At 48.8% G+C, this 26,182-nt stretch overlaps 1 protein-coding gene across 2 annotated transcripts in view; it reads left to right on the forward strand.

Annotated features, from left to right (window-relative positions):
- Window positions 1-26,182, forward strand: part of ACAN (aggrecan) — a 68,903-nt gene that overhangs the window by 6,775 nt on the left and 35,946 nt on the right. For both annotated transcript variants that reach the window (XM_065906760.1, XM_065906761.1), the window contains exons 2-4: window positions 21,544-21,620; window positions 23,884-24,267; window positions 25,564-25,738. In XM_065906760.1, the coding sequence (XP_065762832.1) occupies window positions 21,551-21,620; window positions 23,884-24,267; window positions 25,564-25,738 (629 nt within the window). In that variant the 5' untranslated portion in view covers window positions 21,544-21,550. The remainder of the gene's footprint in view (window positions 1-21,543; window positions 21,621-23,883; window positions 24,268-25,563; window positions 25,739-26,182) is intronic.

Here is a 26,182-nt window from a genome sequence, read left to right on the forward strand (position 1 = left end):
TAACAGGAGGTGCTAGGACATAGAAACCCTGGGTCATCGCATCTACCTGTGGACACACTGTGTCCTGGGACCACCCATCACCCACCATTGGGCCACCTTCTGGCTCTGTCCCTCCAGGGTCCTTGCTGGTGTCAGGGTTGTTTTGAGGAAGAAAACCTATTAGAAGAGAAAAGTCCAAAGCCAGGGGGAGTGGAAGCCACATTTTCCCCAACAAACTCTGGGTCTTGGCCTGACCTTCCCACCACTACTTCCCTCCCCTGTCAAGGGTGCTCCCTTCCTCCCCAAACCCCTCTTTTTGACCTGCTTATCCAAATGGCTCAGGGGAACACTTGGATTCTAAGATGACTCAGGGATGCAGCAGATGTTTGTCCATTTTACAAGACACTGGAAAGGGGGCCTAGAGGCTCTATCCCTAGAATCAGAAACATTGGAGGGGTTTTTGAGAAACAGGGATTCCTGAGCCATATGTACCCCCAGAGATTGTTGTGGGGAGGCAAGTTAGGCATCTGTATTTTTCAAAATCTCCCCAGATGATTCTAATGCGGCCCCATTTCTGAACCCCTCGTTTAAAATCCAAAACTGTTCCTCTTGTTGCATTTGATTCTGAGCCCAGCCCCTCCCTCTAGCCCTGCCTTTTGATATGACTTACCCTCCCCTTCTTTGCAGACAGAACTACAGCCCCTGCCCCTACCTTTATTCTTTAGAGGAGTGAGAAAGTAGAGGCCTGCCTCCCCTCTCCTGTGGGAGAGGCTACCCACTCCAGTATTCTGGCCTGGAGAATTCCATGGACTGTATAGTCCATGGGGTCACAAAGAGTCAGATACAAGTGAGCAACTTTCACATATCCCCTCTCCTACCTGAGACAGGGACCATTCTTTCATCATACAGTTGTCCTTGACCCAGGATTAAAATACATTTAATGTACTTGAATGTAAAGGTACATTCTGCTCTAGAGGCAAAAGAAGCTAGCACAGGGTTCTCCAAAGTGCAACATTCCTTCCCGAGATGTCAATAGGTATTGCATGTTAAAAAAAAAAAAAAAAAAAAAACCTCATCCCCAAGGGTTAAACAGAATAAAAAGTGCCCCTTTCTTGTAGGACTTCTCAGTGTGCTGAGCATTGGAAATCACCATCAAGTTCCTCACATTGAATATGACCAGAGCACTCTTCTTCCCTAGAGCAGAGTGAGGTTCTCCGTCTGGAGATGCTGATCTAGGCAGTCAGCCAGTTCTGATGCTGCAGCAGGAACGAGGCTGCAGCACCAGGGCCCCAGGGGCCAACCCAGGACAAGGGGGACCCCACCAAGGAGAGCCTAAAGCCCTAAACCTCAAACACAGTGCTGTGCTTAGTCCTGCCATCGTGTCCAGCTCTTTATGACCCCATGGAGTGTAGCCCGCCAGGCTCCTCTGTCCATGGGAATTCTCCAGGCAAGAACACTGGAGTAGGTTGCCATGCCCCGCTCCAGGTAATCTTCCTGACCCAGGGATCGAACCCAAGTCTCCTGCATGGCAGGTGGATTCATTACCACCTGAGCCAAGTTGAACCCAACCTCTCCTTTTCCACCTCCTACCTGCCACCTTCCGTTTAAACACTGGTCTTGCTGGGAGTTCGTTTTAGTTCTTTTTTCCCCTAGATTAAAAAAAAAAAAAAAAGGAGAGAGAGAGGTAGAGCATTCAGTGTGGTTTACTGGAGGGTGGGGCCGTGGCTCCTCCTCTGGCTTCTTCCTCTGAGCAGGGTTCTGTCTCCAGACCAGGCTGGTCTCCCTCCAACACACACACCCCCACACCCTGTCCCCTCCCCTTGGGCTGCAGGCCTGACCCAGTGTGCTCTACCCATGGTCTGACTCCAGGGGGCGCCAGTCTCCTGTCTCTGTGAGTAGCACGCCCCCGCCCCCGGCGGGGAATGGCAGCCCCAGTCCTTAGCAGAGAGCTGCCCTGTCTCCCTGCCTGTCTCTGTCCCCCTTCCTCACGACTCCATCTGTGGGTGTCACCCCACCCCCAGGTCCACACAGACCCGTCAGGGGGCTTCTTCACCTCTTTACCGCAGCCTTTAACTCCCCTGGCGCAGCCTCATTCTGGATTTCAGCTGCTTCCTGAGCCCCACCTGCCGTGGCTTCTGCTATAGCTTGTTGACATTTTAAGAGAGAAGGTCCCGGTGGTGTGAGAGAACCTGAGTCCTCCTGCCCGTTCCACAGGGAGAGGGCTGCTGTGTCACCCGGTCGGGGGACTGGAGTGACTTTGTTGGTCAAGGAGGCTCCTCACCCTCCATTCCTCTCAGGAGCTCCCTGGGCTGTCTCGGTGCCTCAGGGGCTCACGCCCCGGGCCTCACCCACAGGGGTCAGCAAGACTCTGATAAACACCAGGTGAGGCTCGGGCAACTGCTGTGGCTGGACACTGGTCCCTAGTCTAGACTGCTCCTTAGTCACCGTAGGAACCCCGCGTCAGTGTAGGAACCTACCCTTAGATGCAGGCCCCAGGCAGTCAGGCCCTCCTCTGCCCTCTGGGGATTGCCAAGTCTCTTAGGAGACCTTAGTGATGTGGTCCTTTCACACTTAGAATAAAGCCCAGTCCCCTTTCTTGTTCCAGGGCCCTCAAGAGCTGGTCTCCATGATACACTCTCCCCTCACCCACCACTGGCCTCCCACTGGCCCCTTCAGCCACTGTCCTCCCACTTTATTCCCACCTCAGGGCCTTTGCCCTCATGGGCTCCTCTGCCTGGATGCCCTTCCCACAGGGCTTTGCGTGGCTGGCTGCTTCTGGTCATTCAGGTCCAAATGTCACCTCCTCAATGAAGCCTTCTTGGCCACCCAGTTAACATGAACACCCTCGACCCCACACTCCAGCAGTCCTTTGTCATATTTTCCTTGCAGCTTATCACTGTCTGAAATTTTCTTCTTGGTTGTTTTCCTCGATGGTTGTCTGCCCCCTTCCCAGCCCCTCCAAGACCAAAAGCCCTGTCTATCTTGATTGTCTTCTGTCTCCAACACATGGAAAACGCTTGCCACACAGTAGGTGTGTGGGACCTCCCTGGTAATCCAGTGGTTAGGACTCTGCACTTTTACTGCCGTGGGCCCAGGTTCCATTCATGGTCAGGGAACTAAGATTCCGCATGCCACAAGGCATGGCCAAAAAAATTAATTAAAAATCTGCCGAGTGACTTCTATCCAGTGCTTTTCAAACTACCCTCCAGGGGGTCGGCATAGGAGTTGCGTGTCTCTGACACCCCATAGGGGTCACAGAAGAGAGTTGAGAGGGGCAATGATTATGGGAGTCAGCATCAGATTCTATGAGAACAACTCTGATTTTATGTCTTCTGAAAGTCATTGTATGGTGCATCTTTCTCGTGTTGTGGATGTGAAAGCCGGAACCTAGAAAAATATATGTCCTGCCAGGAGGTGTGACTGTCAATGCTAGAACGAGGGCCCAATTTCCCTGCTCCCAGTGCTCTGTCTGCTGAACATGGCAGCTGTCTAGGGACAGTTCCCACCTGCCCTGCCCCCTTCAGCGGCCCCACCCACCCCGGCCAGGACCCAGGGACTCTGCATAGTCACCCCAACGAGCTGATGTTCTGCCATCTGAGGGGCCCAGCTGAGGAGATGAATGGCTGCTCTCTTTTCAAACTTTCCTTAATGATTCATGCTGACTCAAACATCATGAGGAGCAGCTACTTTTAGAAATAAACGTTCAGTTTTAGGTCCTGCCACCTTCGGAGTCTCAGGTTCTATCATGGCCACCCAGCATGGGTCATGGGCTCTTTTATTGCATTTCCGGTACCTCTTTCAAACTGCAGGGTCCCAGCACTCCCCATGACCTGTTAGGCGGCCAGCCAGGCACCAGGGGAGAGAATGGAGGACAAGACAAGGCTTCCCCTGGCATTACAGCTCAGCGTCTTCATGATTCTGAAGACCTCAGTGGGCAGCTCTTCTCAGCCTTCACCATCCACACTTAAAAGTATTCCCCTCCAACTCTGCTCTCAGGCCCCACCCACTGTGGGCCTTCCTTGAACTTCAAGTCCATCTTGTCTCTCTTTTGTGATGGAGGGTCCAGTGCATTGTCACTTACATTTTATTTCCAGCTTCCTTCCTAATGACATCTAATACCTGGACTCACCGAGGAATCCATCAGACCACTGTTTTCCAGGGGTGGAATCAGGTTGAAGGGCTCCGGGCCCAGTTTGGCCTGTTCAACCAGAGGTGTCACTTTGCTAGGGTTGACTAGTCTTGTGTGCCTCAGTTTCCTTTTCTGTAAATTGGGTACATTGACTCTCCATAAGGTTGTTGGAAGGATAAAGCAAGATAACACAGCTAAACCAAGGTGTGTGGCACAGAGCAAGTGCACTCAAGCAGTAATTGCTGTTCATTGTGAATGTTCCCAGGGCCCATTCCTGGTGTCTCAGAACCTGAATTTTGAGTCAGTGGGTTGGATGATCATGTGACTGCCTCTTCTTGCCCACGATGTAGTTGATCAGCTGCTTTCCTGCCCACTTAAGCTCTTAAGTAGTCATACAAGCTCAGAGCAGGAAGGGACCAGAGAGATGCAGCAATTACCTTATGTTTCCAGCCACCCTGAAGCTAGCACAGGCCTCCTGACATACCTGGAAACTGCAGCAAGCCCTATTGAACCATTGTAATGACCTCATCTTAACTAAATTACATTTGCAAAGCTTCTATTTCCAGATAAGCTCACATTCACAGGTACTGGGGGTTAGAGCTTCAGCATACCTTTTGGGGCAAGCGGGGAGACAAAATTCAGCCCATAGCATTCTTTATTGACTCTTGTTATATTTTAGATCTATGCTTCATTTGTAGGTCTTTCCTGGTGGCTCAGACGGTAAAATATCCACCTGCAATGCAGGAGACCTGGGTTCAATCCCTGGCTCCGGACAATCCCCTGGAGAAGGGAAAGGTTACCCACTCCAGTATTCTTGCCTGGAGAATCCCATGGACAGAGGAGCCTAGCAGGCTACAGTCCCTGGGGTTGCAAAGAGTCAGACACGACTGAGTGACTAACACTTTCACTTTTTGCATTTGTAAGATGTAAAGGAAGTTCTGTCAGGAAGCGCAGATTAAATAAGTGATAGCACTCCAATAGATCAGTGCTTGTATGCTAACCAGAGGCTGGTCAAGTGGAGTCCATAGGGTATAAATGCCCTCTCATGACCTGAATCAAGCCACACACACACACACACACACACACACACACACACACACACACACACACACACACACACACACACACACACACACACACACACACACACACACACACACACACACCCTTCATGCTGAGTCAGCAGAAACTCTATGAAGTAGGTTTGATTATTTCTGTTTTATACAGGGGCTTTCCAGGTGGCGCTAGTGGTAAAGAATCTGCCCACTAATGCAGGAGATGTAAGAGATGCTGGTTAAATCCCTGGGTAGGGAAGATCCCCTGGAAGAGGTCGTGGCAACCCACTGCAGTATTCTTGCCTGGAGAATCCCATGGATAGCAAATAGTGAAACAGGACAGTGTTAAGTGGTAGGGCCAGAACTTGAACTCCAGAACTTGAACTCATGACTATCTGATTATAAAGTTCATGGTTTCCTGCACTCTGCCCAGAGAGAAGATGAATTTCTCAGACCCGGCCCTGACATCGAGCATAAGAAAGAGAAGCCGCAGAGCTTGTCCCTCTGTCTGGGGCTCATCCTTCAGGGTGTATGTGTAAAGCCTGTTTATTCCTGCACACCATGTCCTTGATTCATGGGGATTCTTTGGCAGATTCAGGGCCACCTCCAGGAGAGGGAGCCATGAACTAGAAAGACCATGGGTCCAGAGTCTATGAACACTGGGACAGAAGAAAATTCTATTTCCCGGCAGATTTCCAAGAATTTTAACACGGAGAGAACTTTCTCCCTCCGCCTTTCTCCACTGGGACACTCCTCTCCACCCGCCCCAACCCCAGTTGGCTGTCACGTTGGTCACTGGGGAGTCTGTTGGCTTTGACCCACAGACTCCAGTTCTCCTAACGGCCTCCAGGAGCAGAGTTTCTTCTCTTCTGTGATTGTCTTGGACGAAGTTTTTTTAAGGACATAAAATTTCCTTTTCTTTTTAGAAACATTTTTCCTTTAAAAAAATAGTGAACAGCATAGAAAGTTTAGGAAATAAAAACTCTCGAAATGAAAAAAGTTAAAATTGACTGCAAACTCTCCACCAGAAGATAACCAGAGTTATATTTCTGTATATCTTTGTGGTCTTTTTTCCATGAATAGATTTACATAAAAATGAAATGGAGTCTCATTCTACATATTATTTTGCAACTTGTTTTTTATGTGTGTGTGCTCTGTCATATAAGGTGAATGTGTTTCTAAGTCAGTAAACAGTTTTTCCATAACTGGAATCTTCTACATGCCAGGTTCTCTATTGGACACGGTAGGGAATACAAAACAAGAAAATTTTTCCTTGACCTTCAGGAGAGCCCACAGCTTAGATGGGAGAGAGTGCTGTCTGCTCATCACATGATGCAGAGAGCCCTGGTTCCTTGTCCTCATACTTCTATTGGTTGTGCAGCTGCGAGTGAATTTTTCCATCAAGGGAAATTGGCATCAAGCTCTCCTGAGTTTGAAGCAGCCACAGTGCAGTGACAGTCATTGGGAGAGAGCACGCTTTAGTGAGAAACTCTGCAGCCACACCGCTAATGGCTCTGGGTCCCCAGTGAGGCAGTGACAAGGGGCTCAAATTTGCTGTCCCCAGGGTTGGCCTCTGTCCCCTTGTTCCTCTCAGAGCATGAGGATCTTGAGGTATCACACGTGTATCTAGTGTTTAATGATATGTATTTCTTATACATCCTGGCCCTTCTAAAAAGCCAACAAATTTATCTTCTTCTCAGATAAAGAAACAACAGTCCCACCCAGTAATGGAAGAAAGATTATTGCATTCAACGCATTGAGAGAGAATGTTGGTGGGGGGACTTCACCAGGACACCTTTCTTAAGAGATTTTCAAGGGGAGTTTTGATCCTACTTGGGTTCCAGCTTGTGTGCAGCCTTAGAGCCCAACCCCCTGAAGATGCAGATCATTGCTGGGGTATGTGAAAGCATCCCAGGATGCTGGAGGCAGTGTGGTGCCCCAGAGAGTCCTGAGTACATGAAGGCCTCCCTGGGTATACAAAAGATTCCAGAAAAAAATTGGATGGGAAAAATTCCAATTGGAATAGTGCACAAAGATCTCTAAAGATTGTGCCAGACAGGTGTATAGATTTGCCTCCTCAGAAGGAGAGATAGTAGTCCAAGTTCAGTTCATAGAAACAGAAAGTAGCCTGGTGGTTTCTAGGGGCTGGGGGGAGCAGAAATGGAAGTTCTTGTTGAATGGGTACAGAGTTTCATTTTGCAAGATGAATTCTGAAGATGGATGGTGGAACAATGTGAATGAATGGTTGTGGAACAATATGAATGCACATAATGCCACTTCATGATAAAATATCTGAACTTGAAAATAGTTAAGATGTCAAATTTTATGTTATTTGTATTTTGTGTGCGTGCTAAGTCGCTTCAGTCATGTCCGACTCTTCGTGCCCTGCTGGGCTCCTCTGTCCAGGGGATTCTCCAGGCAAGAATACTGAAGTGGGTTGCCATGTGGAGTGGGTTGCCATGCCTTCCACCAGGGGCTCCTCCTGACCCAGGAATCAAACTTGCGTCTCTTCTGTCTCCTGCACTGGCAGCTGGGTTCTTTACCACTAGTGCCACATGGGAAGCCCTATTTATATTTTACCACAGCTTAAAAAAAAAAGAATCAATTTTTTGAAAAAGGAAAGTTGGCTTTCTTGTGAGGAAGAAACCCTGACTAGGAGGAGCTAGGAGGCAGCAGACAGCATGAATCCCTAGAAGGCCTTTTCATGAAGGTCTCTGCTCTGGCATCCCATCAGGAGGCTAATAGGCACCATAGTCCTGAAAGCCTTGCAAGGCAGAGTCACACCACCAGGAGCAGCTGCCAGTGAACTGGGGACACGCCGGGGACAGCTGGAAAGGGAGGAAGCCGGAAAGGGGTGCAACATCTTCTCATGTCAATGTTTGCAGCTCTTCTCCAACTGTTCTGAAACAAATCAAGAGTCAGGAAGGTCTGTGAGGGGTGCAGTGAGTAAGTTCTCGGCCTGTCTCTGGGTGTTGAACTCATTCTACAGCCCCAAGGTGCCTTGGTGCTTTGAGTCAAGATGTGAAGTCCCCCATGTAGGAGGCACACCACGAATGTCCCTTCATTGAATCATGCTTTAAAGCTGAGACCCCAGATTGTCAAAGTTCTTTGGGTGACAAGAACAAACCCATGACAGGTTCCATTCTCAGCACCTGCCCCCATCCCTAGCATGGACGTGGGAAGCAGGGATCTAGTTAGGAGCACTGGTTTTGGAGTCAGACCGATCTGACTTTGATCTGGGTTTGAATTCTGGGTCTGGCATTCCCTGGCTACAGGGTTTATGGTAAGTCATTTAACCTCTCTGAGCCTCTGTATCCTCCTTTCTAAAAACAGGACCAGTAATGGAGCCCCTCCCAGGACGATTGTGAACCATGAAGGACATGATTTGTTTGTTCACACTGCTGCTGGGTACCATGCCTAGCTTGGGCTCATCCTTCAATCCATAGCCATTTTTAGAGGAAGGGTAGGTGCTCATGGACAAGGGAAACCCAAGGATGGACAAGCCCAGTGCCTACCCCAGTGGGTGCAGTCTCCCCGCAGAAACAGACAAATGCTATAGGCAGCATGCACTCCTGCTGTGAGGGAGTGGGGTGCACTTGATGGCAATGGGAACTTCACAGAGCAGAGATAAGCCAACAGAGATACTGGGGACCATGGTTTCCTCCTGATACACACCTGAGATCAGGTCATTCCCCAAAACCCTGAGACACCCCCCCACCATCACCTACAAAATAAAGCCAATCTCATCAGCCCAATCATGAGGTCTCTTCAGAATCTGGCCCCGCTTTGTTTCTAACTTTATGTGATCCACACCAGTTGGGTCTACTCCTTTCACCGTACCTTTATTCATGTGACCCTCCTAGAATGCCCTTCCCCTACCTCCACAGGCCCATTGTTATCGTTCAGTCGCTCAGTCATGTCCGACTGTTTTCGACCCCATGAACTGCAGCAGGCCAGCCTTCCCTGTCCTTCACCATCTCCCAGAGTTTACTCAAACTCATGTCCATTGAGTTGGTGATGCCATCCAACCATCTCTTCCTCTGACGTCCCCTTCGTCACATCTTTCAAGGCTCAGTTCAAAAGCCATCTCTTCTTCACAGTTCTCCTAGGTCTTCCCAAAACAGGAGTGATTTCTGTATCTTAGCTTGTGGAGCAGTCTCACTGAGAGAGGTTCTCCTGTGTACTGTAGGATTTACTCACACATCTCATCTCCCATCTCACACAGTGAGCCCCGGCAATGGATTCAGTCTGATCCTTCCTCAACACCTGCTGCAGTTTTCCACATGATGGGTGTTTGACAGAGGAAAAGAGGAAGGGAGGAGAGCCAGGAAGTCCTTGGAACTTTTCCAGATGAAAGGCAATGATTCCGTCCACATGAGGGCCAAAAAAAGAATGCTTAGCTCTTCAGAGCACACGCGCCAAGAAGAGAAAGCAGTGTCACCGAGGGATGGCCATGGGAAGAAGCGGGCTTGTCTGCTGTCTACTCGGACTACACTGAACCCCCCTGGGAAGGGCGACCTAACCTGGTGGAGCAGAAAGTTTCCATTGTAGGAGGTCTCCAAGACCTCGCTGTGGTCCAGTCGATTACTAGAAGGACTCAGAGCTCAGCAAAGCCGAGCTGTTACAAAACTGTGAGCTGTTACACTCACAGTTACTGGTTATCACAGCAGATGGATACAGACCAAAATCAGCACAGGGAAGAGCCGCACAGGATGGGGTCCCAGAGAGACCAGGCGTGAGCGTCCAGTTGCATTGTCCCAGGGAGTTGTGTGGACAACCTTTACTTCCCTAGCATCAATGGGTTGCAATGTGTACAGAGTGTTACCAACCCGGGAAGCTCACCTGAGCCTGGCTGTCCAGGATTTTCACTGTGGGTTGGTCCTGTAGACATGGCTGACCACCCACATGGCTGACCTTAGTTTCCAGCCCTTCCAGAGGTCAGGTTGATATCACATGACCCAAGACCCCCACCATAAATCACACTGTTAGTACAGACAATCCAGCTTGGCCCAAGGCCCCCAGGTAAATGAAGACATAGAGACTACCTTCTGGGAGCCAGGTCCACAAATCCCAGTGGCTCTCAAAGAGAAGCCTGACCCAAAAGGAGCTAAGTGAATATTCTCTATGACGTCTTCCCAGTCCTAGAATTAGGGCATGCAAACTACAGTCAAGAGAATGAGGCTTGATTCCAGTGGCCCATCCTCTTTCTTACTCTTGACTAGACCCCAAATCTAGACTAAACTCCAAGAACCTGGGCATCTGCCCCCAGAGTTTAAGGGATTGGGCTAGTTGCCCCTTGTTTCCTTTCAGCTGCATCCTGGGCACTTGGCCCTCTGCTTTGCTCAGGAATTTATCTGTAACCCCAAACGCCTGTGTCGTTGCTGGCCAGGACCTTCAGCTGCCAGAAACCTTTACCGAAGATCGTTTTGGGAACCTGGGCTCAGCTCCCACCAAGAGAGGCCCCTGAGGAGTCCTGCTGGGTCCCCTAGCCCCTTCCCAAACTCCTACAGGAAGGAGCACTCTGTCCTGCCAGGTTGGTGGTCAGCGCCAACTGGAGGGAACTCAGTTCTTGGCCCCAGATTCCTGCCCCAGGAAAGGTTCTTGTGCCTGATGGAAAGTTTGGGCTGAAGGATACTTACTCTTTTCCAAACTCCCAGGTCTGATATTTACACAACGTCTGAAATTAATGCAGAGAAAACCTCCAAGAGCCTGGGTTGGAATGGAAGGCTGAGAACAGGAAGGGGCAGGTCCCAAGTACCAGGTTTTTTTCCACACAGAAAACAGGACAAAGCTCAGTGTCTCTGGGTGAGTGAATCAGGAGCCATTAATGTGTCACTCTCCATTTTAAACTGTGCCATGTACCACTCTCCATTTTAAACTGGTTTTACTGGGAATTTGCAGTCGAGGGTAAGGAGAGGTGGGAGTAATGGGGAAAGGCTGGTGATGTTGAGCTGAATTCTTCCCTCTGGTGCCCACCCTGGTCTGGTCTTATGTTTTGGGGCCAGGTTTGGGTGCAGCCTCCCATCCTAAGAAGCACCATCATGGCTGACCTTCCTTCCCAGCTCTGGACTTGGCTCACTCCCAGCCCCTTAAATACACAGCCTTCATCAGGCTGCTAGGTGACTCTGAGTTCTGTTCTGTCCCTGGGTGCTATCTCCTGGGTCACCCACCACTCCCTTCTTGGTGGTCCCCAGATCCATGCTGACCAGTCTTGGTCCTCTCCTAGCAGGAGAGGAGGGTGAATGGATGTTTCCAGGGACCATGGTATGCTCCAGGCTACCCCTAACCCACATTCAGAGTTAACACTTCCTCCTAGGGCTTCTAATGTGTTTTAGGGTTGAGGAAGCAAGATGTTTTGAAATGATTTGTAACAGTTATTATCAATCTTAAGCTTAGTGCTCCTTCCATTCCCAAACAATCCAGAAGGGACATTGCCCATTCATGAAGCACCATTCATTCATTCATTCAACAAATATGTGTTGAACACCTGCTATGTACCAGGCACTGTTGCAGACACCTGAAGTATGTATGTGTTTGTGGGTGCTCAGTTGTGTCTGACTTTTTGTGACCCCATGGACTGTGGCCTGCCAGGCTCCTCTGTCCATGGAATATTCCAGGTAAGAATACTGAAGTGGGTTACCATTTCCTACCCCAGGGGATCTTTCTGACTCAGGGATAGAACCCATATCTCCTCTGTCTCCTTTCTTGGCAGGTGAATTCTTTACCACTGCACCACCTAGGAAGCCTAAGTAGGTATAGTGTTAGTCACTCAGTTGTGTCCAACTCTTTGCAAAGCCATGTACTGTATGTAGCCTGCCAGGCTCCTCTGTCCATAGAATCCTCCAGGCCAGAATATTGGAGTGGGTAGCCAGTCCCTTCTCCAGGGGATCTTCCCAACCCAGGGATCGAACCCGGGTCTCCCCCATTGCGGGCAGATTCTTTACCATCTGAGCCACCAAGGATAGTAGTGAACAAAACAGACAAAAGTTCCTGCCCTCATGGAGTGTATATTCTAGTAGAGAAAACAAACAATAAACAAGCAAATGGAGAAGGGCAGTAAGTTCTAGTAATGATAATGCTATAAACAAACAATAATAGGGTGACGTGATAGGGAGATACTGGGTAGGGGTGAGGGAACAGGGTGGTCAGGGAAGGGACATTTGAACTGAGGCTAGAATGATGAAAGAGGCTAATGAGGGAAAGATCCAGAAATGTTTACCAGGAAGAAGGAAGAGAAGGAACTAAAGCCATTAAGAGGAAACACATTTTTATGTTCAAGAAATAGCTAGAATGTAGCTGGGAATAGAGGTATGATGTGGTGTGAGCAGGAGTGAGGGCATAGAATGTAGGGACTAACAGAACACGAGAAGGGGCTGGACTTTACTCCAAGAGTGTTCGTCCTGTTCTGCCATGAAATATAGGCCAAGATTCATTTTGTTTTAACGGTCCTTTCTGATCTGAGTTCTACGTCCCTGGTTCACTCAAGATTCCAATGTGATATAAGCTTCCTTCCTCCCAAAGCCTTTTACCACCCCACCCAACAGGATCAGACTGCTCAGGGAATAAAAGGACTTCTGTTTGATGATTTAGAGGAAATAAGACGTTTAGAGCAATTTGTCATGGGAGTCATCACTCCCTGTTCTCCTCCTAACTGGAAATTAGCAATTTCCAGAACCCTCATTCATGGATATTCTGGCCAGAGTTGTCAAGAAACTTTCTCAAGCTCATCTAAAATATAGCAAATGATGAGTCAAAGGTATGAATTCAGGTTGTAGTTTTAACATAACCACCTTCTCCCATACCATATGGTCTCCTAGGAAACTGAGACTAGGCTATTTCAGGAAATTGCATGGTTCCTGGGTTCAAAGTGGACCCCAGAGAGAAGAAGAACAGCATATCTCTTATCACAGTAGATCCAGGTCAACCAATTATTACTAGCAAGGACCCTTTTCAGTGAGTGAAGAAAATCAAGACAGAAAGGCCAGAGAGAGCAGAAATTGATGTTTTTTAAAAAATATCTGTGGGCTTCCCTGGTGGCTCAGACGGTAAAGAATCTGCTTGCAATGCAGGTGACCCAGGTTCAATCCCTGAGTCGGGAAGATCCCCTGAGAAGGAAATGGCAACCCACTCCCGTATTCTTACCTGGAAAATCCCATGGACAGAAGAGCCTGGTGGGCTACAGTCCATAGGATCACAGAGTCAGACACGACTGAGCAACTAACACTTTCGCTGTGCCCTGAACCAGAATCTGCTCCTTTCAGGTTCCCACTGTGCCTATCACCCACCTCCACGGGGAGGGCCTTTACCTGCAAACCCTTACACCTCCAGCCAACCAAAGTCAGTGCTGTTATTTATCTATTTTGACTGTGCTGGCAGCAAGTGAAAGCTACTCTTTGTTGCAGTGCACAGGCTTCTCACTGCGGTAGCGTCTCTTGTTGTGGAGCACGGGCTCTATAGCATGGGAGCTTCAGGAGTTGCAGCTCCCGGGCTCCAGAGCACAGGCTCAGGAGTTGTGGTGCACAGGCTTAGTTGCGCCTCAGCATGTGGGATCTTCCCTGACCGGGGATCGGACCCATGTCCCCTGCCTTGGCAGAAGGATTCCCATCCACTGTGCCACCAAGGAAGTCCAATAAAGGCAGTCTTTAGATTGTCCGTGAAAACACTGTACAAGCTGATTTTGGCTGTAAGGTGCTCACTGTTGCCTAAGGGTGGGGCAGGGATGGCTACCCTCATTCAGCGAACACGGGGCAGCTCTGAGAATGACAAGTCTTGGGTCACTGGAGAGGACACCAGCAGCGTCAGGATCTCACTTAAAGAATCCAGACTTTTATTTGAACTCTCATCCTACACCCAGGCTTGGGGTGAATATAGCCATGAGGAGTTGGTTAACTTAGGAGTTAACCAAGTTGTGGGGGATCCCACTGTTTGCTGTTATTGCAAATCAAATGACCATCTACACATGGGACATCATTTCAATTAGATCTAGGCATGAACTGTACTGGGTATAACTTCTATCAAGTCAATGCATGTTGGTTGAGGGGCTACGACGTGCAGAGCCCAATGCGTGGTGCCCACAGTCGGTGCTCAGCACATCCAATGGATTGAAGACCGTGATGTGTATACACAGTGCAGCTGTTCTCCCTCCTCAGTCGGGGAGGATCCGGTTGGATGATTTAGGAAAGAGACAGAATTTACTGAAAGCCACACAGTGCATGCATGCTAAGTCACTTCAGTCATGTCCAACTCTTTTGTGACCCTGTGAACTGTAGCCCCCAGGCTCCTCTGTCCAGGCAAGAATATTGGAGTGGGTTGTCATGCCCTTCTTCAGGGAATTGCAAAAATCCTATATGATAGATTCTACTTGATCAGCACTTTAGAAGTAAGGAAATCGATACTTCAAGAGGTTATATAGTTGGGCCAAGGTTTTACGTTCACATGTAAGTATCACAGCTGCAATTCAACAAAATCTATGTGACTCCAGGGCTTCCCAGGTGGCTCAGTGGTAAAAGAATCCACCTGCCAACGCAGGAGACACAGAAGACATGGGTTCGATCCCTAGATCAGGAAGATCCCCTGGAGGAGGAAATGGCAATCCACTCCAGTATTTCTTGCCTGGAGAATCCCATGGACAGAGGAGCCTGTTGGACTATAGTTCACGGGGTCACAAAGAGTCAGACATGACTCAGCACACACATGCACATGCATGTGACTCCAAAACCATCTTCTCACTACACAGGCCCCACTCCCCACCCATACACACACCATAAGTGCTTAGCCTGGTAGTTTAAAACAACAATGGGAAAGAAATGACAAGCTGGCATGTGTTTGTTAATTAGTTGGTGGTAACCACAAGGAATGACAAAGAACATGGGCAGAAAGGAGACAGTTTCAGGCCAAGGTATCTGGAAGTTCCCAGGAGGTAGTATTTACCCTGGATTCAGAAAAGGCTATGATTAGGTCAGATGTAGAGCTGTTCTACAGATGTAAAGTCTTCTGGAAGGAACAAACTGTGTGAGCAAAAGGAAGGAAGAGAAAGAGGAGGGCCAGACCCAAACCAAAGGCACGACTGGAAGGCAAGCCCACATTAGTAGAGAGTACCTGGTGGGCTACAGTCCATGGGATCACAGGGAGTTGAACACAGCTGAAAGCACACACACTCATGCACCAGATGTGACACCTTCTGGACACATGTCTTTGTTTTTTTATTTTTTTATTAACTAATTGATTGTTTTATTTATTTATTTATTTGGCTTCTCTGGCTCTTAGTTGTAACACATGGAATCTTTAATCTTCATTGCAACATGTGGGATCTAGTCCCCTGACCAGGGATTGAACCGGGCCCCCTGCTTTGGAAATGTGGAGTCTTAGCCCCTGGACCACCAGGGAAGTTCCTGGACCTGTGTCATTTCTTGATTTCTTTCCTTTTTTTTTTTTTCCTAATTCCTCCACTTGAACCTTGCTCCTCCTTTGAGAGCCTGAGACTCCCCTGAAAGCCTAATTCCTCTGAAACTTAGGCAAGATACTCATAACCTCACAGCTCCCCTCTTGGAATCCCTCTGCTGCCCCCCACTTCTTCCCTAGCATGTGGAGGGCACAGGGGGGGCATCTTTCCAAGTGGGTTAAAACCTTCCCAGGGAATGCTGATCTGGGTGCAGGATCAGAACAAAAGATGAGCTCATTTCTAACCCGGGAGGGAGGCTGTGACAGGTGAGATGGAACCAACTCTGACCCTGTATCAAATGTCTCTTTTCTGCACTGTGTGGAGCTGACATTTAGATCTCAGAGAACTCCAGGGCCAATTCTCCCACTCTGCCCTGTGTGAAAGATGCAAAAACTACACTTGGGGTCATACAGTCATTCTAGACAGCATCAAGTACCTGGCACCATTCACATGCCTGCTATTTTCTAGGTTCAGATATGTCTCCATCTACAAGAACATGAGAAACTCAGAGGAAAACCCTCCCTCCCCACCACACTCTGCCCTCTGTCTCAGCACAGGGCTGCTTGAGGCCAATCCTAGACAAAACTATAGGTTTGAAAGGTCAATCTGCAGCACCCCCAACCCGCTGCCACAGCTTTTTCCAATGGATCCACTTAATTGCCCAGAAAGCAGGAAAACATTTGCAGAATTCAATTTGCAGTGATAACCAAGCAAGTAATACAATGCTCTGTGCTTAGTCACTCAGTCATGTCCAACTCTTTGTGACCCCATGGACTGTACCCACCAGACTTCTCTGTCCATGGGGATTTTCCAGGCAAGAATATTGGAGTGGGTTACCATACCCTCCTCCAGGGGATCTTCCCAATCCAGGGATCAAACCCAGGTCTCCTGCATTGCAGGCAGATTCTTTACCATTTGAGCCACCAGGGAAGCCCAAGTAGTACAATAGGAATAAGGAAATCAACTCTATTTTTTTTTTTTAAAGACACAGATGGAGAGAGAATAAGCAAAAGAGAAAGAGGAGAAAATATAAAATGAGCATTAGCATCCATGAAAATTATCTTCACCATGTCCCTGGGGTGGAGCTTGCATTCTGGTTCCAGTGTGCAGATGAGAAAACTGAGGGCTTGTGTGAGTTCACCTGGAGTCAGTTTCCTGACTCCCCCTTTCCACACCTTCCCACCATGTCTATTTAGAATATGTGGGAAATTAGCAGCTGCAGTTGGAGTCAGTCTGGCCAGATGTGTCCTTGATGTGGGATCCCTGCCACTTTCCCTATTCTGGGTTTAAAATCTCTCTTTCTGGTATTCTTGCTTGGAGAATTCCATGGACAGAGGAGCCTGGGAGGCTACAGTCCACGGGGTTGCAAAGAGTCAGAAACAACTGTGTGACTAACACAACTAACACACTAACCATGGGGTGGATCACCCCATAGAGAATGAATGAGCACTTCCTGTTCAATTAGAGACTGAAGACCACCTGCCTCGGCCATGTAGACAGGATTCCCAGCAGCGAGGTCGTGATTGTACAGCCCCAAAGCCATCCATCAGTTCTGAAGGAACAAAAACCAAGTCATTTGATCCACCATGCTATGTGGAAAAAGCTAACAGGATGCAAAAAGATTACAACTCCACGAAACACGAGTGGATGCCTAAGGAAAAAAACCAGAAGGAAAACTATCAAAACACGAACAATGGTTGGATTAGGATGGAGGATGATGGTGATTTATTTTCTCTAGTTCCTTATTTTCCAAATGTGTGGTAGGGTGGTGATGTTGGCAAAGGCAATTTTATCCTTTATGGAAAGTCATCTCATCCAACCCTCATCCCAGGGCAAGAAGCCTCCCTGTAACCGCTAGACTCTCTTCCAGTCCCCACATTCTGAGAGGCTCACCCAGGCCTGACACTAGGGAGGAGGGAGGAGAGTGGTGCTGACGGATGCCTGCTGAGTGCCAGAGCCTGGGCTGGCCGCCGAGCCAGAGACACAGCCCCGCCCTCCAGAAGCCGGGTCTGCCTGGCACATTCTCTCTCTCAGTCTCTGAAATAGCCATGGAGTGGGATCTTGGGTTATTAAAGCAGGAGGTGCCGAGCAGGACTGGGACCCAGGTCTAGGGGTCTCCACTACATGTTGCCAGAATAAGAATTCAGGGCAAGCAGGCGAGCCCCTCCCATTCCACCCCATAATCTGATGGAAGAAAGGTCAAAGCCCTGACTGGGTTGGCAGCCATGGGATAGGGTCTAACCGCTCAGGTGGTGGAGGGTTTCCATACGTTCAACTATGGGTCTGTGCGTGTGTGTGTGTCTGTCTGTCTCTCACACATACACACACATGGCCTGAGCTCAGGTTCAAAGCACTAGCACACTTTCTTTCCCCCAGCAAACTTTCTAATAATTCTGTCCTGAAAAAGCCAGTTCCTTGGTAATGAGCCCAACCTCACTCACATGGATCCCACAGAAGCTCTGCACAGACCCTCCAACTTTCACTCGCTCCTCAAGCCCCTCTTTCTCTCCATTTTAAACAGCCCCTTCCCCTGTCCTCAGCCCCAGCCTCTCAATCCCATCGCCACCACCCAGCTCCGCTTCCCCTGCAGAAAGGCCGCCCTGTTGTGGGGACTGGCAGAGTCCATCTCCTCACATAAAGGCTCAGTGAGGCCCGGACACACTGGAATCCAGACAGAATGGAATTTCTCCCTATTTTCTTTACAGCTGAGAAAACACACACAAACACAAGAGCATATTTATTACGATATTTCTATCCCAAAGTTTGTCTTGAAAAAAAAAGAAGACGAAGTAAAATTAATTTCTCTGCCCACAACCCATCCCCCCTACCCACCACCACCACCAATGCCCACCCCCTGCCCTTTTCATTCCCGGCCGAAGCCAGGGAGAAACACAGAGCAGACTCAAGCCCCACAGAGAACCGCTGCTTCCCGGACAACGTCAGGCTTGTTCAGAGAGTGAGGGAAGAAACACAACTCCGAAAACATACAGAGGACTTCCCAGTGAAGGGTGTTCTGAGGGAAGAAGAACAGGCGGCCTTGTGTCTGCACATGGTTTCCCTGAGGCTCTAGGAAGAGAGGGCCCTGCACGTCTAGCTAGCCCCTCCTCACAGAGGAGGAGACACCTGACCCTTTTAGCCTCCAGAGGAATAGTTCTTGGCAGTGAGAGATCACACTAGGCCTGAGGAAAAGGCACCTCACGAGCCAGAATCTGGAGTCCCAGAGATTTTTTTTTTTTTTTTTTTTTTTGAGGCAGCTTCTAAGGAGAAAAATCCCTCAGGAGAAGCTAGGAGCTGCTTCTTAAGCCTTCGGAATTTTCCAGACTTCTTACTCATCCTGTGCCTCACACCTTCATCTCTGAGCCCCCAGCAGCACCCACACAGACCACCCTTTCATTCCTCAGGTGCCCACTGTATGTGGAATGAATGATGGATAGCTGTGGAAAGATCACTCAAGCAACAAACTAAGGGACTTCCCTGGTGGTCCAGCAGCTAAGACTCTGCACTCCCATTGCAGGGAACCTGGGTTCAATCGCTGGTCAGGGAACTAGATACCACATGCCGCAAATAAAGATCCTGCAACTGAGACCCAGCACAGCCAAAAAAAAAAAAATCTAAAAAGAAAAAAAAATTTTTTTAAAGAATGACAGACTGGGATCACCCAGGAGGGTCCCCAGAGTCCTGGCCCTACCCACTCCCTTCCCCACAGTCTAAGGGTGAGAACCTCAGAGCCCCTCATCCTCAAATCCGTCCAGCCACAGCTGATGGTAACTGAGTCAGTAGAGGCTCCTACTGGGTCATCAGACACTGACAGAGTCCAGGTCAGGGCCACTGGCTGCAGCCTCAGTTGGGCATTGCACTCAGCCTGTGAAAGCTCCCTTCCTGTCTTTAGGGCACGTGTCATGGGGTGCAAGTCACAAGTGTCCGCAGTGTGACTGCATACTCTGGCCAGCGGTGCCCTGGCCACATTTTAGAACCACCTAGGGAGCTTTTAAAATGTCTGAGGACCAGGCTGAAGCCCAGGTGATTTCAGTGTGCAGCCCAAGTTGAGAACCATCCCTCTGGTTGATCTCTTGTAAGTTCAGATGGGTCTTCTTGAGGTCTGAGTACTCTGGCCCACTCAGTCAGGGTTCCAGTTACGCAGGGGGCTCCCTTTACATTTTGTCATCACAGATTAGTATACTTTGTGGGACAGTTTTCCAACAGAAGACAGTAAGGAAAGTTTGTTTCTCTAATTCATATGAAGTCATTGTTTGGGCCAACAGGGGTTGCTTCAGGGGTCCTGGGCTGTCATCTCTCTCATGGTGCTAGTGATAAAGAACTCGCCTGCTAATGCAGGAGATGTAAGAGAGGCAGGTTCAAGACCTGGTTAAGAAGACCCCCTTGGGGAGAGAATGGCAACGCACAGTATTCTTGCCTGGAGAATCCCATGGACAGAGGAGGCTGGCTACAGTCCATAGGGTCACAGAGTCAGACATGACTAAATCGACTTAGCACATATCCCACAGAGCAATCTGGGTGAGCATCCTTCCCCTGACTTGAATGAGACCCCTGAATTGTGCCCCAAATCTTGGTACATTCTCTGTCCTAAAACCCACAAATTCCTGAATTTGCGGTTGATGGCAGGTTCAGACTTCATCAAGGAGATAGGATAACTCGTGTCACTTTTCTGGGCCTGGGGAACTGTGTTAGTCAGGGTTCTCAGAGAAACAGAACTATTTGGTTGTGCATATACATATAGAAAGAGGTTTATTCTAAGGAATTGGCTCAGATGATTATGAAGGTTTTTGGCAAGCTAACAAATTGGCTCAAATGGTAAAGAATCTGCCTGCAATGTAGGAAACCCAGGTTCAATCCCTGGGTCAGGAAGATTCCCCTGGAGGAGGAAATGGCAACCCATTTCAGTATCCTCACCTGGAGAATTCCATGAGAGAGGAGCCTGGTGGGCCACAGAGCATAAGGTTGCAAAGAGTTGGACACACCTCAGTGACTAACACTTTCACTTGGCAAGCTAGAGAGCCAGGGTGTGAAACCTTGAAACCAAGAAGAAGCAATGTTTCAGTTTAAGTCTGAAGGCAGTTTGGTGAACATCAGGCAAGAGACATTATCTCTTATTTAGTGGAGGTTCAGCCATTGGGGGCAATGCAGGCCTTGAGCTGATTAGGTGAAGCCCACCCACAATGGCAGGGCATCTGCTCTACTTACGCAGTCTGCCGATTTAAATGTTCATCTCCTCCCAAGACACCCTCACAGACACACCCAGAATAACATTTGACCAAATATTTGAGCACCTCGTGGACCAGTCAATTTAACACATAAAATCAACCATCCCAGGGATCCTTTATGAAACTTTACTGGTTAGAAGATGAGAGGTCCCCTAGAAAAAACAGGAGGAGATAAATTTAATTACAGCCTCACACCAGTAATTAAACTAAGGAATCCATGAAGGTTTTGTGAGGACAGGATTCTTGGAGAAGATATCTCTCAGATCACAATGCAGCCTCCTTATTGGTTTTTTTTCCCAATAAAATCTCTTTATTTTTCTTTGCAGTCACATAGGTGAGATAAACAGTAAATCAGTTGAGGATATTTTATAATCCTTAATGTGTGTGTATGTGTGTACACACTAAGTCACTCATTCGTGTCTGACTCTTTATAGCTCTTTAGATAAATATCTGTTGTTTTATTTAATCACAAAAGCTATACATGCTTATCATAGACACTTTTATAAATCAAGAAAAAAATCCAAAGTGCAAAATAAAATTATCCATGAAGCCATTGTTCAAGTATAATCATTATCACTTTTTTAAAATTAGCCTCCCTATTTGATGTTATTTCAGATCCATGGATGAGGAGTTTATCACACTTGTCACGTGACACATGACCCTCAACCTCACTGTATCTGAACCTCCCAATAACATCTCTGTTCCCCTCTCTTCCAGGTGAACTATGACCACTTTACTCTTGGTGTTTGTGACTCTGAGGGTCATCGCAGCAGCCATCTCAGTAGAAGTTTCAGGTGAGGACATCCCCACGCGTGTCTCATTTACCCAGCAGGCACTGAGGCCTGAACTCGGGAGATGGAGACCAAGCCTGGCACTGATAGTCCTGGTGCTTGATCTGGGCCATCAGTTTAGAGGCCCTCCTCTCTGACTCTCCTACAGCCCCAACATTCCCTAAAAATGAGGAATTGTAGGACGAGTGATATGTGTCCACTCCACTCTATGCTCCTTCTGGGTACCCAGGATGCCCAGAATTCCCTGTCCAGCTGGACCCAAGTCATTTTCAGGGCTGCATGGTTTGCTCCTCTGGGTCCATCCTTCCATGAAAGGACCACCCACCACCACCAGTCTGAGCCACCAGAAGGCCAGAGGGAGCGGTGAAGGGGCGGCTGTTCAGACAGAGCTGGGTTGTGAGGGCCTGGATAAATACAGACGCTTCACAGCGCAGAGCCGTGGAGGGAAGAAAAGGGGTCCTGATTCCCTCTCTCCAGCGTGGCCACCACATCCCAATGCAGAACTCTAGGGATCCAAGAATTCTAAATTTGAATCTGGTTTTTAATTTTGAAAGGTATCATTGTCAAAAAAGAAGATAGAACATTTTTTTAAACAATCTGTTGGCTTGATTTGTAGCTTTTAAACATTTAGACATATGATCCCTGAGTCTCCACTTGTGCTCTTGCCCTGAGACCTGTGAGTACCCAGCTGGCTATACCCTGGGGTGATTTGCCCACACAGGCCAACCATCTCTTGAGGGTTGGTTGAGAGCTTTAAAAACTGCAGAGCTGGGTGCTGCTGTCACTTCCAGTTGTCCCTGGAGAACCGTGCGTGCGTAATCAGTCACTGTAGTCATGTCTGACTCTTTGTGACCCCATGGACTATAGCCCACCAGGTTCCTCTGTCCATAGGATTCTCTAGGCAAGAATACTGGAGTGGATTGCCACACCCGCCTTCAGAGGATCTTCCTGACCCAGGGGTTGAACCTGAGTCTCTTATGTCTCCTGCATCGGCAGGTGGGTTCTTTACCACTAGTGCTACCTGGGAAGAACCTGCCTTGGAGAGCTACCACCACTAAAACCACACTATGTGCTGTGCTAGGGCGGAGCCTCAGAGGGATATTTCCGTGAAGGGCCTGCTAGTGATCCCCCAGGATATCAAAAGGTTAGGGCTGGACCCCAAACATTCCTGGCTCCCTCTTTCCTGCCTTGCTATGTATCTGCCACCCACAAATATCTGAAACATTATTATGGTCAACCTGCAGGCTCTCCTGGAAAAAAAATTTGGTAAGTATATGACTGTGCATGAAAGTGCTGTTTTTTCAAAGGCTCTTTCTTTCCAATACCAGGAAGATTTTTGACTTCTAAGAGAATCTGCAACTCTCTGCATCTTCCCTATCAATACTATCTAGGTTTGTTGTCTTTTTTTTTTCTTTCTTTTTATGGAGTCTAATCATATCCCAACCCCACCCCAGGCTGACTCTTTGCAGACTTAAATGTCTGATTTTCTCTGATGCCTCTCCAACTAGGCCCCTGATCCCCCAACAACAGAAGAGAATGACTAGTCCTTCTGCAAGGTCAGGATGAAGCCCAAAGCAAACCTCCTTAAATGTTTGATATTTTTATATGTTAGCTTTACAAGCTGTATAAATTTTTTCTTCCCCATAGTAATTTTCTCTTGATGTAGTTCAGTCACTAAGTCATGTCCAACTCTTTGCAACCCCATGGACTGCAGCATGCCAGGCTTCTCTGTTCTTCACCATCTCCTGGAGCTCACTCAGACTCATGTCCATTGAGTCGGTGATGCCATCCAACCATCTCATCCTCTATCATCCCCTTCTCCTCCTGCCTTCAGTCTTTCCCAGCTCAGGGTCTTTTCCAATGAGTCAGCTCTTCACATCAGGTGGCCAAAGTACTTGAGCTTCTCCCCCCAAAGTAACTTTTTACCAATATTTGAGTCAAGCTGTCACTCCAGAAAGATGGGTTCTGTTTATCCCATGGCTTGGCATCACCTAGGGTACCCCAGTTTGACAAACAAAGAGGTACGCCTCTGAACTTCCTGATGGCCCCCTCTGCAACCCTTTCTGGCTCCATAGTTCCTGTCTTGAGACAGAGAGACCAGGGGCTCTTGAGGAAGCTGTTCTGGAAAGGGAATTCTGTATGACACAGGAGGCTTCCCCAGCACCAGCACGGACACTGTCATTTCCAGAAGGACCAACAGAGAGGCTGGGTGGTCCTCTCTGGACACTAACGGGTCTGTCTCCCGCCCCCGTGTCTCCCTGCACAGAACCTGACAACTCACTGAGTGTCAGCATCCCCGAACCATCCCCGCTGCGGGTCCTCCTGGGGAGCTCCCTCACCATCCCCTGCTACTTCATCGACCCCATGCACCCCGTGACCACCGCCCCCTCCACCGCCCCACTCGCCCCGAGAATCAAGTGGAGCCGCATTTCCAAGGAGAAGGAGGTGGTGCTGCTGGTGGCCACTGAAGGGCGGGTGCGGGTCAACAGCGCCTACCAAGACAAGGTCACGCTGCCCAACTACCCCGCCATCCCCAGCGACGCCACCCTGGAAATCCAGAACCTGCGCTCCAATGACTCCGGGATCTATCGCTGCGAGGTGATGCATGGCATCGAGGACAGCCAGGCCACCCTGGAGGTCGTGGTGAAAGGTGAGAGCCTGCCCGGGGGGAGCCCTACTTCACCTACAGAAAAAACCAGAATGCCATCCTCACTGATGGGCACCCAGGCTGGCTGGCTTGCAAACCCCAGTTCCTCCTTCTGCCAGTTTGCACCTCGGTTGAGTTACTTAACTTCAGTTGCTTCCTCTGTAACACGAAGCTAGTAACATCACTCTCACTGGACTTTGAGTGAATTAAATACTCCGTGGCCACAGTATGGCCATAATGTCATAATGAATGACAATCTGTGCTTCCCAACAGTCCTGTGATTTGATTGCTTTGTGATCATCCCCATTTTACAGACAAGCAAACTGAGGTTAAGTGACTTGCCTGAAGTTTCCCAGCAAGGGAGCCTGAGCATCTCCTGACTCTCCACCCAGGTGTCCCTCCCCCACTTCCAGTTCCAGAAGCCAAAGAAAGGGATGAGGACTTTCTGGTCCCCTGCCCTCGATGGACTAAGGAATATGGGTGTGTTCTTGGTAGGCTTCAGGACTTCAGTCAGCACCAAGTTTTTCCTGTTAGGTGGTGGTTGTTCATTTGCTCAGTTCTGCAGCATGCCAGACTTCCCTGTCCTTCACTATCTCCTGGAGTTTTCTCAAATTCATGTCCATTGAGTTGATGATGCCATCCAGCCATCTCATCCTCTGTTTCCCCCTTCTCCTCCTGTCTTCACTCTTTCCCAGCATCAGTGTGTTTTCCAGTGAGGTGACATTTCACATCAGGTGGCCAGAGTGTTGGAGCTTCAGCTCCAGCATCAGTCCTTCCAGTAAATATTCAGGGTTGATTTCCTTTAGGATTGACTGGTTTAATCTCCTTTCTGTCCAAGGGATTCTCAAGAGTCTTCTCCAGCACCACAATTCGAAAGCATCAATTCTTTGGTGCTCAGCACTCTCCAAAAGGCAGTCTGCTCCTACCTGTGCCTGAAACAAGACTCTCACTGGGATGGCTCTGGGCTGAGGGAGCTTCTTTCTGCAAAGCAAATATGGGGTCCTGGAATGATATGAAAAATTATGAGGAAGGCAGATTTTGATCCAAGTCAAATAACCTGATTACCAGAATTATCACAGGTTTCCAAAAAGATGCCTTGTAAGGTAATGAGCTCCCTGTTAATAGAAATATTCTAGCAAAGGCAGAAGGACCCCATGCAGATAGGGAGCTAGAATCCACCCATCAGCTGGAGGCCCAGCCCAGATGTCTGTATCCCCCCTTGGCTCTCCCTGATTCTATGAGGGCCTGGATGAGGAGAGGCTGTGCTGACCTGCCCTCTCGCTCTCCTGTGTCTTGCAGGCATCGTGTTCCATTACAGAGCCATCTCCACGCGCTACACCCTGGACTTTGACAGGGCGCAGCGGGCCTGCTTGCAGAACAGCGCCATCATCGCCACGCCCGAGCAGCTGCAGGCCGCCTATGAGGACGGCTTCCACCAGTGTGACGCCGGCTGGCTGGCCGATCAGACTGTCAGGTGAGCCCCGGGGCCACCATCGTGGTGGAGTGAGAGAGGGACTGGAACGCTGACCAGCACTGAGCTGGTGCCAGCCTGACACCAAGGCCAACCTGGGCTGGGGCTAGACAGATGCCTTGGCCAGTTCGAGGTCAGGTCCCAAATCCTTGGTCCTCTGTCCTGTGGTAGATGAGTGATCACTAGCAGCATAGCTCTACATGAGCATTTTCTCCATGCAAATTTTACATCATTATTCTTCCTACTCATTTTTCCCTTTACATCTTTTTTAAATTTTGGTATTTATATATTTTTGTGAACCTCTTTCTATTCTGTTTTTAATAGGGCAAGACACATGTAAAATAAGCTTTTTGGCTCATTTTCGCCTGAGCACAGCTGCTAAGGGGTGGGTTGCCCAGCAAGACAGACAGAGCCTTACCTTCAAGGGAGGGCAATCATGTAAGCAAG

This window comes from Muntiacus reevesi, chromosome 15 (genome assembly GCF_963930625.1).
Source record: "Muntiacus reevesi chromosome 15, mMunRee1.1, whole genome shotgun sequence".
NCBI lineage: Eukaryota > Metazoa > Chordata > Mammalia > Artiodactyla > Cervidae > Muntiacus > Muntiacus reevesi.